Source organism: Schistocerca gregaria, chromosome 6, assembly GCF_023897955.1.
Source record: "Schistocerca gregaria isolate iqSchGreg1 chromosome 6, iqSchGreg1.2, whole genome shotgun sequence".
NCBI classification, from domain to species: Eukaryota; Metazoa; Arthropoda; class Insecta; order Orthoptera; family Acrididae; genus Schistocerca; species Schistocerca gregaria.
In genome coordinates this window covers 1971907-1988195 of record NC_064925.1, presented here as the reverse complement: position 1 = coordinate 1988195, position 16289 = coordinate 1971907, and the positions used below count along the sequence as shown (strand labels likewise).

Below are 16289 nucleotides of genomic sequence, written 5' to 3'. Positions count from 1 at the left end.
AGACTAGTAGATACAACTTAATTTTTAATTGATATGTTAACAAGAGATCCGTAAAACTGATATTAAAATCAAATGACAGTGCTCCGCTTACACAAAATGCAATGTGGTAGATGCTATTAGACTAGAGAAAAACTCTGCTTATTGAACTTGGTGAGCATCTCAATTATCACAGGATGAAATTTCTGTGTCAAGAGATAATCATCATTATAAATGAAATTTGAAAACTCAGTAGCCTCATTAGACAGTCTTTCTGTACCTGTTAATGTACCCTTTTTTATGGTAAATCACATTGCAAGGAAAGGAAGGGGGAAACCATGTTTAGAGGATTCTGTACCAGACTAATTCATGCAGATAACTGTGCTGCTTTTGATCAATGAGTGAAAATAAATAATAATAATAATAATAATAATAATAAACCCTGTGGAAGCCCGAGAAAAGAATAGGCCTACGGTATGTTCTGCCACTCGTAAAAGGCGATGAAAAGAACAAACCACTAATATGGCTAACCCCCCTTTTAGTGTGGTTAGTTGGTTCAGGACAGAACTAATGAAGCCTCGGACAAGTGCTGTCATGGTCGAGGACGACGCTTGAACCCTACGCCCGTCCACAATGGTAACAATACTGCTAGCCACACGGAAAATGATTTAAATCCAAATAGAGGTGTTTTGCTGGATATGCTTCCTGCAACCACTCTAGGAGCAAAACAAAGACAGAGGATGAGATGGTCAGTTGAAGTTAACCGACACCTCATGGTCTGTTATTACCAATCAACAAACTTAGGAACCAACACAACTGGATACAGGTCACAAGTATACACAACATTTATTACCAGATACCCAGAATTAAATTTTTTAACAGAACAATGACTAGCTGATCAGATCTGTGTAATAATAAAAAATAACAGCATACCCCAGTCACAATTAGAAAACATCAAACAACAAGTACAACAAATACTGGAACAAAATAATGTGCAATCAGAAGAAGAAGAAGAAGAAGAAGAAGAAGAAGAAGAAGAAAATACATCCCAGGGCAAACAAACAAAGAATGACATGCATCAATTAAACAATCAGAGGAAAACAAAATCTTAAGACAGCCACCAGAACAAGCACAAATAGAACACGAAGTGACACACATGGTAGATACAGAAGAAAAATTTCAGCTGACATATATAGAATACAAAGACACAAATACAGACATTAGACCATTCTTGCATAGACCACCAAATAACCCACAAGTCGAAACAACAATAACAACAATCAACACAATCATACACAACAAAATAAATGAAAATACAACTATGGAAAAGTTACAACTACTGGTTTACATAGGAGCACTCACTACACTAAATACACACACTAGGCAGAGATCAGAACCAACCAACACACAGAAGAAACCCCCAAAACCAGCATGGCAACACAGGCTACAGACCAGAATAGAAAAACTGAGAAGAGACATCGGACAGCTAACACAATTGATAAGAAATGAAATATCAGACAAAAAACAAAAAAGGTTAAGTAAAATCTCACAACAAGAAGCGATAGAGCAATTAGATGAAAAGAAGCAGAAATTACAAGCATTGGCCAAACAACTTAGAAGATACAAGAAAAGAGAAAATAGAAGGAAACAAAACCAAACATTCAACACAAACCAAAAGAAATTTTACCAGAAGATAGATAACACACACGTTAACACACAGGTTAACTACTGAATTGGAATCTGGAACCACAACACCCCAATTCAGTAGTTGACCTGTCCTCCACACCTCTCTCCCAATCCGAAACCTCTGCCCTATCCAAAGGCCTCACCTTCAGCCCCACTCCCAGATTCAACCAAACTGCCATTGTCAAAGATTTACTGTCTTACACTCATAGTCTCTGCTGGAAATATCACTTTTCCACGAAGAAAAATAATCCTGATCCCACTCCTAATGATCCAACTCCCCAAGACACTATCCAAATTGAACCCTGCCTGTAACAATTCCGTCCTCCATCACAGCGGGACCCACCTCCTCTTCCTCAAAATCACCCTCTCCAAACCTTCCAGGAATTTCTCACTTCCAGCCTTGCCTCTCAGTCTTTCTTGAAAAACCTTAATCCTACTCCCAACATCACCACAGCTGAAGCCCAGGTTATCCGTGATCTGAAAGCTGACCAATCCATCATCATTCTTCCGGCTGACAAGGGTTCCACGACCGTGGTACTTGATCGTCGGGAGTAGGTGGCTGAGGGACCGTGTCAGTTTTCAGGCAACTCTACATACAAAGTTTGTCAAGGTAATCCCATACCTGATGCCCACGCAGAGCTTCAAGGAATCCTCAGAACCTTAGGCCCCTACAAAACCTTTCACCTGACTCCATCAAACTCCTGACCCCACCGACATATCGCACTCCTACCTTCTACCTACTTCCTAAAATTCACAAACCCAAACATCCCGGCCTCCCCACTGTAGCTGGTTACCAAGCCCCCCCAGAACGTATCTCTGCCTACGTAGATCAACACCTTCAACCCATTACATGCAGTCTCCCATCCTTCATCAAAGACACCAACCACTTTCTCGAATGCCTGGAATCCTTACCCAGTCTGTTACGCCCGGAAACCATCCTTGTAACCATTGATGCCACTTCCCTATACACAAATATCCCCCATGTCCAGAGCCTCGCTGCAATGGAGCACTTCCTTTCACGCCGATCACCTGCTACCCTACCTAAAACCTCTTTCCTCATCACCTTAGCCAGCTTCATCCCATCTCACAACTTCTTCACTTTTGAAGGCCAGACACACCAACAATTAAAGGGAACAGCCATGGGTACCAGGATGGCCCCTCGTATGCCAACCTATTTATGGGTCACTTAGAGGAAGCCTTCTTGGTTACCCAGGCCTGCCAACCCAAAGTTTGGTACAGATTTATTGATGACATCTTGATGATCTGGACTCACAGTGAAGAACAACTCCTGAATTTCATCTCCAACCTCAACTCATTTGGTTCCATCGGATTCACCTGGTGCTACTCCAAATACCATGTCACTTTCCTTGACGTTGACCTCCATCTGTCCAATGGCCAGCTTCACACATCTGTCCACATCAAACCCACCAACAAGCAACAGTACCTCTATTATGACAGCTGCCACCCATTCCATATCAAACGGTCCCTTCCCTACAGCCTAGGCCTTCGTGGCAAACGAATGTGCTCCAGTCCTGAATCCCTGAACCATTACACCAACAATCTGAAAACAGCTTTCGCATCCCGCAACTACCCTCTCGATCTGGTAGAGAATCAAATAATCTGAGCCACTTCCTCATCCCCTCAAACCCAGAACCTCTCACAGAAGAACCCCAAAAGTGCCCCACTTGTGACAGGATACTTCCCGGGACTGGATCAGACTCTGAATGTGGCTCTCCAGCAGGGATACGACTTCCTAAAATCCTGCCCCGAAATGAGATCCATCCTTCATGAAATCCTCCCCACTCCACCAAGAGTGTCTTTCCGCCGTCCACCTAACCTTCGTAACCTCTTGGTTCATCCCTATGAAATCCCCAAACCACCTTCCCTACCCTCTGGCTCCTACCCTTGTAACCACCCCCAGTGTAAAACCTGTCCTATGCACCCTCCCACCACCACCTACTCCAGTCCTGTAACCCAGAAGGTGTACACGATCAAAGGCAGAGCCACGTGTGAAAGCACCCACGTGATTTACCAACTGACCTTCCTACACTGTGACGCTTTCTATGTGGGAATGACCAGCAACAAACTGTCCATTCATGTGAATGGTCACAGGCAGACCATTAATAAGGATCACCCTGTGGCTAAACATGCCTTGGTGCACAGGTCACTGTGTATGTGCGGATGGATATGTGTGTGTGTGTGTGTGTGTGTGTGTGTGTGTGTGTGTGTGTGTGTGTGTGTGTGTGTGTGTGTGTGCGCGAGTGTAACACCTGTCCTTTTTTTCCCCTAAGGGAAGTCTTTCCGCTCCCGGGATTGGAATGACTCCTTACCCTCTCCCTTAAAACCCATATCGTTTCATTTGTCCCTCTCCTTCCCTCTTTCCTGAAAAAGCAACCACCGGTTGCAAAAGATAGAAATTTTGTGTATGTGTTTTTGTGTTTTATTTATTGTGCCTGTCTACCGGCGCTTTTCTGCTTGGTAAGTCTTGGAATCTTTGTTTGACCAAACAGAGACCCCTAACACACAAGCATTACTCAAGACTGGGTCACACAAGTGTTCTATATGCAGCCTCCTTTCTACATGAACCATACTTTCCTAAAATTTGTCCAATAAACCAAAACTAACCATTTGACTTCCCAACTACTTGTTCCATTTTGTATCACTTTGCAAAGTTATGCTTGGATATTTAATCAAGGTGACAGTCAATCAGCCCATTACAAATATTGTATTCAAACATTATAGGATTGTTTTTCCTAGATTTACATCATTCATTGCACAGACCAGAAATTCTGTCTCAGTCATCTTGTATCCTCCTACAGTCACTCAACAATTACAATTTGCTGTACAACACAGTTTCATAAGCAAGGAGCCGTAAATTGCTGCTTACCCTGTCAGATCTAGAGCATAAGAGCAGTCCCACCACATTTCCCTGTGGCACTCCTGACAGTACTCTCATCTCTCATGAACACTCACCACTGAAGACAATGTACTGGCTTCTATTACTCAAGAAGTCTTCAAGTGATTCATATATCAGGGAACCTATTGTGGGAACCTTCATGTACAACCAGCAGTGGGGCATCACAACAAATGCTTTTCAGAAAAATAGGAATATGAAATCTGCTTCATCAGTGGTTGTCATGTGAGAAAATTACGAGCTGAGATTCACACAAGTGATTCTTTCTAAATCGATGTCAATCTGTGCACAGAAGCTTTCCCATCTCAATGAATGTTGTACTGTAACTCAGAATATGTTCTAATACTGATCAGTAAACAGATGGGAATGACATATCATTTTCCAGCTCTTTTATAAGTATTCAATTTATTATATTTTGCACAATTGATACATGAATTCCTGCTAACTTCTACATTTTGGCATTTGCACATTCTATTTTGAACTGAGAGTGCAACAATGTTTCCTCTGCATTTTACAGATTTTATTATTAAACTATGGTTGTTGATTATCCATCCTTAATGCACTTACTTGGCACGTACCTGTACTGCAAGCAATTCAAGCTTTTCCCATACTTCCTACACATCTACCATACTGGAAATGAATTATGTCCATTCATTTTCTAAGTGAGAAGCTAAAACCTGTTTATCTGCTCTTTGTAGCAAAAATACTCTCCTATCGTTCTTGACTAATTTATTAACTTTAGTAACCATTATCACTAAATGACATCTTATCACTAATCTTTATCTCTATATTATCACCATCACTAAGGTCAGGCCTATTAGTGGCTACAGGATCTAAAGTACTTCCATTGCCTGTGGGCAGTAGAACTAGCTGTTCAAACCGGTTTGAGATAAGTGTGTTCCAAACCACTTCACAACACCGCCTGTGCACACCACCTCCAATGAATCCATGCACATACCAGTCTATTCACAGTAGGTTGAAGTCACCTCCAACTGTTAGGATATTTCTGCACTACTGAACACAGACTTACTTTGAATGATTTTGAAATTGTCATGGTGGCCTTGGGTGGCAGGTAAAAACACACAGTAAGTACAGAATGACTTTTGTTTTCATTCTGCAGTGGAGTGTGCCTCGATATGAAACTTTCTGGAAGATAAGAACTGTGTGCCCAAATGAAGCTCGAATATGAGACCTTTGCCTTTTGCAGACAAGTGTTCTACCAACTGAAGTACTCATGATAACTAATGACCTATCCTCAAAGTTTTACTTCCACCAGTGGCTCATCTCCTAACTTTCTAACTTCAAAGGCCATGCCTCCTCAATATCCTTTCGGCTATGGTTTCTAGCCAGACAAGTTGCACAGGATAACTTCTGTGAAGTTAGGAAGGTAGGACATGTACTGGTGGAAGTACAGCTGTGTGGAGAAGGAGTCATCAGCTGTAACTCAGAGGAGTGCTTACTGAGTTCAAGCCTCAGTCAGGCAGACAATTTTAATCTGCCAGGAATTTTCATATCGGTGCACATTCGATGGCGGAGTGAAAAAAATTCATTCTGGATTTATTGAATGTTTTTACTAGCCACCTGATTCCACCATGAAAACTGTAGAACCATTCAAAAAGGTCTGTGCTCAGTTGCACAGAAATACCCATATAGCTGGAGGAGATTTCATCCTATCGAGTGTAGACTGAGATATCTATGGAGTCACAGCACATGGTATGCACAGACAATCTTCTGGAGTGGTTTTGAACACACTTGTCTGAAAACTATTTTGAACAGTTAGTTTGACTATCCAAAGGCAATGGAAACACTTTAGATTTTGTAGCTACTAACAGGCCTGACCTTATTGATGGTGACAGTATAAGGACAGGGGTTAGTGATCATGATGCAATTCTAGGGTAATGGTTACTAATGTTACTGAATTAGTCAGGAAGGATAGGGGAGTATTTTTGCTACAAAGACCAGATAAGCAGTTTTTAGCATCACACTTAGAAAATGAATGAGCATCATTCATCATAAAATATGCATGGAGAAATCGTGGGCAAAGTTTAAACTTATTGTTCAGTGTGCTCTAGAGAAGTATGTGACAAGTAGGTGGATTAAGGATGGAAAACACCCATAGTGGTTTAATAATCAAATGCAGAAAATGCTGAGGAAACAGATCATTGCACTCTTCGCTCGAAAAGGAACATGTGTCACCAGGTAAGGGTTAGTAGAAATTAATGTCCCATAATAAGATCAATATGCAAAGCACACACCTTCCAGTATCATACCTTAGCAAAACATCTTACCTACAACCTAAAAAAAATTCAGTAATATCTAAAATCAGTAAATGTGCCAGAGGCTTCTATCCAGTCACTCATCAACCAGTCCAGGAGGCAACAGAAGACAGCAAAAGAAGGCTGAAGTTTTAAATTTCATGCTTGAGAAACTAGTCATGCAGAAGGACCGTACAAACATGCCATCGTTTGTCTGTCACACTGACTCCTGCATGGAGAACATAGAAATAGACCTCCCTGGCTTAGAGCAGCAACTGAAAGAATTTAACACAAGTCAGCAGGTATGGATGGGAACCCAGTTTCGTTTTACACAGAGTAATCATACAGCATTGGCTGCTTACTTATCTTGCATTTATCATGCCTCTCTCACCCTAAAACTAAATCTACATAATTACTCTGCAATTCACAATGAAGTGCCTGGCATAGTGTTCATCAAACCACCTTCAAGCAATTCCTCTACTGTTCCATTTTCACATAAAATGCAGGAGAAATAAGCACTTTAATCTTTCTATGCAAGCTCTGATTTTATTGTGAAGATCATCATTACATTTCTACCCACTGCAAATTCCCAAGGGACTGGAAAAAAGTGCAGGTGACTCCTGTATATAAGAAGGACCAATTTCGGCCTTGAAGGTCATTTTCAAGGTCATTAGATGTCGATGTGTTGTATAATTATTATTTGTTAAATGGCAGTTATATCTGTGGAAAAAAAGAAGAAGGAAACCCCAGAATTGAAACCTGAAAGCTTATTATGTGCAGTAATAGTCATCTTCATAAGTAATGTCATGTTATAGGAAACTATATTTGCTCACATCCATTGTCGATGAGTTGATGTCCAACACTGAAAGCAAGCACACACAGTAGGATTCTGCTTTTAATTCTGAATCTTGCACATTGTGTTCTGTCTTTCTGACCAGCTACATCTGCCATTTAATAACAGCATAACTCTTCAACACATCAGCACCTAAAGTGCTTTCTGAAAACTACCTGTAAGGTAAAAATTGGCCAATCCTGCAAGATGTAATAAAGTGATTACTTGTAAAAAGTAGCTGAGGTGTAATACTTCTTAATGTTCTCAACATCGGTTTGCTACAGTATTCTTGAACATATTCTGAGTTCGAATATAATGAAATTCCTCAAAACAGGAAAGCTGTTGTCCACAAATCAGCATGGATTTAGAAAGCATCACATAGGTGAAATCTGTGGGACTGGCACTGCTGGAGGAAAGGGTATTGTGGAGGTATGGCTTAGCCACTGCCTGTGAAGTTAGGAAACATGGTAATGGCAGAAGCAAAGCTGTGAGGATGGATTATGAGTTGTGTTTGGGTGGCTCAATTGGCAGATCGCCTGCCCATAAAAGGCTAAGTTCCTGAAATCTAATCTCAGTTCAGGACAGAGTTTTCATTTGCCAGGAAGTTTCATATCAGTGCATACACTGCTGCAGATTGAAAAATTTGTTCTGAAAACTGCCCCCAGGCTGTGGCTAAGCCCTGTATCCACAATACCCTTTCAATCAGGGATGATAGCCCCACCAGTCTTCCAGCAGATGTCTGTAAATTTAGGAAGGAAGGAAGTGAGGTGCTGACAGTGCTAAAGCTGAGAGTGAGGGTCGTGAGTTGTGCTTGGCTAGCTCAGTTGATAGAGGACTTGCCTGCAACAGGCAAAGGCCCCAAGCTAGATTCTTGTCTTCCACACAGTTGTTATCTGACAGGAAGTTTCACATAAAATAAATAATTTGGGTTCACCTAAACCTGTTTTGTGCTTCCAGATAACTTCACAGACTATTGACATCAATAGACAATATTTTTGTTCTGAGCAATCTACATTAGGCTGCAGCAAGACCTCAGTTTTGAGTATAATTTGAGAGCAACAACTTTTCTGGAGAGCAGTAAATTCAGGAACTTTGTTACAAATAGTTCAAGAATTTACTGTCAAAATTTTGACAATCCGAGTAACTTTAGTTTGTACACAGTCTGGTTTTGGTCTCTGCCTATCAACTGGTGAGTGTTCATAGAGTATCGAGAACTACTGTCTAGCCTAAAAAACTTCCATTTGAATTCCACAAGTCCTCTGTAACAAGAGTAGCTGTTACCTTTGTGTAATGCACCCCTGACTTACCAATTGACATCCTACAATGCCTATGTCTAATGCAGAAGTACCTATTAACACAACACTCAAAAGTCCTTCATGGGGGACAAATAATGGAAGGAATAAAGGTAATCAGTCACCATGTAATCAATGCACTTACTATTCAGGATACCCACAAAAATGACAAACAGTTACTAAGCTGTCAGTACTAAACCATCCATCACATCAGTTTTACACACACACACACTCCTTTGGTTTTTTTTCTGTCTGAAAAGCTGGTAACATCTGATTCAGTGTAACAATTTACAAGTAAATTACTCAGAGAAAAAATAGCAAAATAAATCCAATCTTACCTTACGTATATTGCCAAATTCAAGAGTATACACAATAAATGAATAGGAAAGGCACAAATTTTTTACTGCAATGTCAGTCCAATTTGCAGCACATTTGTGTTCATGTTTTATACAGCGTCTACTGTCTTTCATGATACCACCATCATCAGCTAGCACTACATTTAATTTACACATTGGACTTCTAACATCATTTGTCATTTTCCAAGTAAGACTGTGTGGTTCATAGCGCCCATGGGTTATTGCCTGTATAAAGCATAAATTACAGTGTAATAACATGTCAATTTACTGTTTGTGTACTTCAGAAAACTTTTTACCATAATTGCTATAGTGCTTTTTAAGAATATTAGAGTAGTATTTTTGCACACTCATTAAATTACTATGTTCTTTGATATTTGCTCATACACAGTTATTTTCTAAAATTTGCATTGGCAATTGGTTGTTACCTGGTTCACTGTAAGATTTTCTGTACAATCAAATTTTAAACTCAGTGATGCTAAATCATCATCTTGATTGTGACATATTGCACAAAAAATGTTCTGATACCAGACACCTGTTCTGGTGTTCAACATAGGAACATCAAATTTGTAGTCATATTTTTCTTCTGGAATACCTTCAAGTGTGCAGAGTTTTGAAAATTTGTCTTGAAATGGACATGATCTCACCATATATAGTGTGTGCTGCAAGAAGACATTTTTGTATTAATAAAACATTTCTTGAGACTCCAATAATTGTCATTTAGGTTCATAAAAACTATTACTTGTTTCCTTTCATTTTACTGGATAAGAAGTTGTTATTTTAATTAAAAAAGTATTTATGACAAAGCTATGCAATATAGACTCAAACACTTATTAGATATTGTTCCAAAACTTAATTTCTGAGCTACAGGTTTAAATTATGAATCATTTAAACTTCCCAAGTTGTGATTTAATAAACAAGGTGTCTGAATACTTCTTCATCATTAAGTTTTGTCCAAAGAGTAACATGAATTACACCTGTGCAAAACTAATGTTGTCAATATTAATTACATTACATTAATACTTGTTCCATAGATCATGAATGCGACATTTCATAATGATGTGGAACATGACAGTTTAAGATAAGTTTTCATTACACACAAAAAGATTTTTTTAATCAAACAGGGATTTCAATATGTCTCTCAGTTAAATTAATTTGTTCATTTGTGTGTGTTCCTTAGAATTCAACTTGAATGAAATGAAAGCTGGAGTACCTCTTAGTGGCCTCAAACAAAAAATTGTGCAACAGATGGGAGAAAGCGTATGTCACTCTCCTCTACAAGTAGGATAGCTGAAGTGATCCACAATACTACTGTGTAATATCTTTGATCACCATCTTCTGTCGAATAGTAAAACACATACTGATCCCAATTATGATGAAGTATGTTGAGCAGAATGACTTTCTCCATACCAATCAGTATAGATTCCAGGAACATTGGTCATATACAACATAATTCATGCTTTTTTCACAGAACATCCTAAAAGTCATGCATCCAGTAGTCAGGAAAACACAGCACTCCTTGACTACTAGAAAGAATTTGATCTGGTTCCATATCTACATACATACATACATACATACATACATACATACATACATACATACATACATTACATATATATTATAAAGATGTATGTATATACATATGTATGTATTATGTTCAAAATCTTTTTCTAAACCACTGGACTGATTTCATCCAAACTTGATACACATTTCACTTGCTGCCTGGAAAGAATTGCTGTTGGGGTAAGAACTGACTACCTGCCAAAGGGGTTGGGATGGGATTGAGGGGGAAAAAGAAGTGTAGCCCACAATGCATGAACATCCAGACATTATCCATCTAGTGTTTGAGAATGAGAGCACTTAGTAACCTGCAACAAACTTAAAATGTAATTTCAAACCTTTGATAAGCTCTTTCTTGCTGAAAACCAACAAAAAGTGATGAAATTAACAAAGTTTGTTAGTTACTATATTTTCTATGTTCATTCCGTAAATCACATGAGGCATTAAATTTTAATTTAGTGTTTCTTTACTAATAACTGTATCCAAGATGTATTATGCAGGCGGTATTCACATACATCACTGAATGTACGTGCAAAATTATATCATTGTATGACATACAGTTCAGGAGATGTAACATCATAAACACTAAGAGGCATGAAGAACTGCTGTATCATCCAAAGTGTTTGAATTTTTAATTTCTTTGTTCCTAACTTTATTTGCAACACATTTCACAGACAGTTTCTACATATGGCACTAAATGTAAGTACACAATTATATCATTGTACACCATGTAGTTCAGGAGATGACGTGTTATAAAATTTCAGCTGCATGAACACAAAACTGCTGGGTTCAGTTCACTAGAGGTACATGTGAACCATGTGTACAAGTATGTCTGAAAAATATATGGCACATGCATATGGGGGTAAAGCCATACATATAATGCTCCTGCTAAAACCCCTGTATCAACTTCAATCAAACTTGGTGCACAAACTACTTACTACCTGGAAAAAAATATTGTACAGGAAGAACCACCAACCTCCTATTTGGGTAGAAGTGAAAATAGGGGCAGGGGCAGGGGCAAGGCGAGGACGACGGGGATGAGGGCAAGGCGAGGACGACGGGGATGAGGGCAAGACGAGGACGACGGGGATGAGGGCAAGACGAGGACGACGGGGATGAGGGCAAGACGAGGACGAGACGGGCAAGACGAGGACGAGTATGAGTATATGAGTATATGAGTATATGAGTATGAGTATATGAGTATATGAGTATATGAGTATATGAGTATATGAGTGTATGAGTGTATGAGTGTATGAGTGTATGAGTGTATGAGTGTATGAGTGTATGAGTGTATGAGTGTATGAGTGTATGAGTGTATGAGTGTATGAGTGTATGAGTGTATGAGTGTATGAGTGTATGAGTGTATGAGTGTATGAGTGTATGAGTGTATGAGTGTATGAGTGTATGAGTGTATGAGTGTATGAGTGTATGAGTGTATGAGTGTATGAGTGTATGAGTGTATGAGTGTATGAGTGTATGAGTGTATGAGTGTATGAGGATGAGGATGAGGATGAGGATGAGGAGGAGGATGAGGAGGAGGATGAGGAGGAGGATGAGGATGAGGAGGAGGATGAGGATGAGGAGGAGGATGAGGATGAGGAGGAGGATGAGGATGAGGAGGAGGATGATGAGGAGGAGGATGATGAGGAGGAGGATGATGAGGAGGAGGATGATGAGGAGGAGGATGATGAGGAGGAGGATGATGAGGAGGAGGATGAGGAGGAGGAGGATGAGGAGGATGATGGAGAGGAGAATGAGGATGAGGATGAGGAGGAGGAGGAGGATGAGGATGAGGAGGAGGATGAGGATGAGGATGAGGATGAGGATGAGGATGAGGATGAGGATGAGGATGAGGAGGATGAGGAGGAGGATGAGGAGGAGGATGAGGAGGAGGATGAGGAGGAGTAGATTCGCTGGGAGGGAGGAGGAGGAGACTGACTTGAAGGGATGTGGTGGAGATGGACAGAGGAGGGATGTGGTGGAGATGGACAGAGGAGGGATGTGGTGGAGATGGACAGAGGAGGGATGTGGTGGAGATGGACAGAGGAGGGATGTGGTGGAGATGGACAGAGGAGGGATGTGGTGGAGATGGACAGAGGAGGGATGTGGTGGAGATGGACAGAGGAGGGATGTGGTGGAGATGGACAGAGGAGGGATGTGGTGGAGATGGACAGAGGAGGGATGTGGTGGAGATGGACAGAGGAGGGACGTGGTGGAGATGGACAGAGGAGGGACGTGGTGGAGATGGACAGAGGAGGGATGTGGTGGAGATGGACAGAGGAGGGATGTGGTGGAGATGGACAGAGGAGGGATGTGGTGGAGATGGGCAGAGGAGGGATGTGGTGGAGATGGGCAGAGGAGGGATGTGGTGGAGATGGGCAGAGGAGGGATGTGGTGGAGATGGGCAGAGGAGGGATGTGGTGGAGATGGGCAGAGGAGGGATGTGGTGGAGATGGGCAGAGGAGGGATGTGGCGGAGATGGGCAGAGGAGGGATGTGGTGGAGATGGGCAGAGGAGGGATGTGGTGGAGATGGCACAGGAGGGATGTGGCTGAGATAGATAGTACTTCACTGTAAGTAAGTGCATCATCTGCAAAAGTCCTGAGGTTGCTGTCATCATTGTGTACCAGATAAGCCTTACACAACATAAACAATAAGGGTCTGAACACACTTCCCTGGAGCACATCTGAAATTACTTCTGCACCTGCCAATAACTCTGCATCCATAACAACTTGCAGCATCACCCCTACTGAGAAATCCTTCATCCAGTCTCAAATTTTGCTTGATACACCCATATAACCATACTCTCATTAATAAACTAAGTACTTGGCATTGGCCAAGCATGTATTTATTCCAATCTTCTATTATTCCATCTCCTCCCTCTCCACCTCCCTCCCCCACCCCCAACCCCACCCAGTCCAATCTAGCCACTATCACGAGCGATGATGATGAAATGATGAGGACAACACAAACACCCAGTCCCCGGGCAGAGAAAATCCCCAACCCAGCCAGAAATTGAACACAAGACCCCATGATCCAGGGGAAGAGGATGTTAATGAAAATGAGATGGGTGATGTGATACTATGATAAGAATTTGACAGAACACTGAAAAACCTAATCCTCTACAAGGCCCCTAGAGTAGATGACCTCCATCAGAATTACTGATATCCTAGGGAGAGCCGGTCATGACAAACCTCTTCCACCTGGTATGCAAGATGCGTGTGACAGGTGGAATATCCTCAGAGGTCAAGAAGAATGTATTAATTCCATTTCTAACACAAGCACTTGCTGATAGGTGTGAATTTTATCACACTCTCAGTGTGGCAATCATGGCGGCAAAATGCTAACACAGTTTTTGTACAGAAGAATAGAATAACTGGCAGAAGCTGACCTGCGAGAAGATCAGTTTGTTTTCTGTAGAAATGTAGGAATATAGAGGCAACATTGACCCAATGATTTCCCTTGTAAGACAGGTTAAGGAAATGCAAATTTATGTTTGCAGCATTTAGAGAAAGCTTTTGACAATGTTCACTGGACTACTGTCTTTGAAATTCTGAAGGTAGGAGGGGAAAATATAGGGAGCACAAGGCTATTTACAACATTTGTACAGAAATCTAACAGCAGTTACAAGAGTCAAGGGCCATGAAAGTGAAGTAGTGGTTGAGAATGGAGTGAGTGAGTGTTGTAACCTATTCCCTATGTTATTCAAACCAAAGAAAAATTTGGAGTAGGAATTAAAGTTCAGTGAGAACGAATAAAAATTTTGAGATTGTAAATGTTCAAATGTGTGTGAATTCCTAAGGGAGCAAACTGTTAAGGTCATCAGTCCCTAGACTTACACACTACTTAAACTAGGACAACATTCACTCCCATGCCTGACAGAGGACTCTAAATTCCAGCAGAAGAGGCTACACAATTCGTGACATGGCGTCTCTAACTGCGTGGCCACTCCACACGGCTTTCTGGGTTGTAATTCTGTCAGAGACAGTAAAAGACTTGAAAGAGCACAGAACTGACAGTGTCTTTAAAGGACGACATTAAGATGAACATAATCAAAACCAAAATAAGAATAATGAATTGAAGTTGAATTAAATTAGGTGATGCTGAGGGAAGTTGTTTAGCAAACAAGACACAATGTAGTAGATGAATTTTGTTGCTTGGGCAGTAAAATACATGATCATGGGTGAACCAGACGGAATATAAAAGGTAGATTTTGTAATGGCATGAGAAGTGTTTCTGAAGAAGAGAAATTTGTTAACATTTCATTTAGATTTAAGTGTTATGAAGTCTTTCCTGAAAGCATTTGTATGGGGTTTAGCCACATTTGGATATGAAACATGGATGATAAACAGTTCAGATAAGATGAAAATAGAAGATTTTGAAATGTGGTGTTACAATAGAATGTTTAAAATTAGAAGAGATACTGAATATCATTGAAAGAAAAGAAATTTGGGGCACAACTACAAGAAGGTTTCAGTTGACAGGACACATTCTGAGATATCAAGGGATAACCAGTTTAGTATTGGATGGAAGTGTGGGTGGTTAAAGTGAAGAGGGAGACCAAGAGATGAATACAATAAGCAGATTCAGAAGAATGTAAGTTACAGTAGTTATTAGGACATGAGTCTTGCACAGGATACAGTAATATGGGGGGATGCACCAAACTAATCTTTGGACTGAAGACTACAATGATGACAAGGATGACAACACTGGAGCTGAAGAATAAAACAAAACAGAAAAAACTTAATCATATATGCAGGCATTTACATACTTATAATTCTAGTTTGACAAGGTTCAGAGAGGTAGTCGGCTGTGGCCATATAGTAGAAACTGTCCCATCATTTGCCAGACATAATTTAGAAAAACAATGGAAAGTCTAAAGGATAACAGGAAGGAGATTAGAGCCTCCATTTTTCTGAATAGAATTCCAGTTTGTTTGAAACTTCACTATCTCATATGGTTTACCCCTAGTGCACTACAAAACACTGCAAATATGTTATGTAATAATGTGCGCTCAGGCATAATTAAAGTTATTAAAAGAATTTAAAAATCTCTTTCATTTATCACTACCAGTCACTGATGAAACCACACACAATTATTTTACAATATAACTCTCCACACTTTATTAGCTGAAAATCAGGACCACGCTGGTTTTCCGTTGTGTGTATTGCAACTTCCAATTTGCTGGCCTAAAACACTGGGTCAGTGTACCTGCACAATGAGCTCAGTTAGAGTTTATGACATTGTTTCCTCACTGACTATAATATTGTTGTTATTATAAAATAGATTCTTTTTGCATGATTAACTGTGTTGGGGAAAACAATGTAGCAATATTGGACCTAATAGGCTATACTCAGGAACTCCTCTGTTAATGTATTTTGGTCCACTAAACGTTTATCCCTAAATAAAGTTAATATTGTCT

At 40.4% G+C, this 16289-nt stretch overlaps 1 protein-coding gene across 2 annotated transcripts in view; it reads right to left on the bottom strand.

Annotated features, from left to right (window-relative positions):
- Nucleotides 1-16289, bottom strand: part of LOC126279038 (uncharacterized) — a 265038-nt gene that overhangs the window by 68933 nt on the left and 179816 nt on the right. For both annotated transcript variants that reach the window (XM_049979441.1, XM_049979442.1), the window contains exons 5-6: nucleotides 9737-9970; nucleotides 9294-9536 (exon numbers count right to left, since the gene is read on the bottom strand). In XM_049979441.1, the coding sequence (XP_049835398.1) occupies nucleotides 9294-9536; nucleotides 9737-9970 (477 nt within the window). The remainder of the gene's footprint in view (nucleotides 1-9293; nucleotides 9537-9736; nucleotides 9971-16289) is intronic.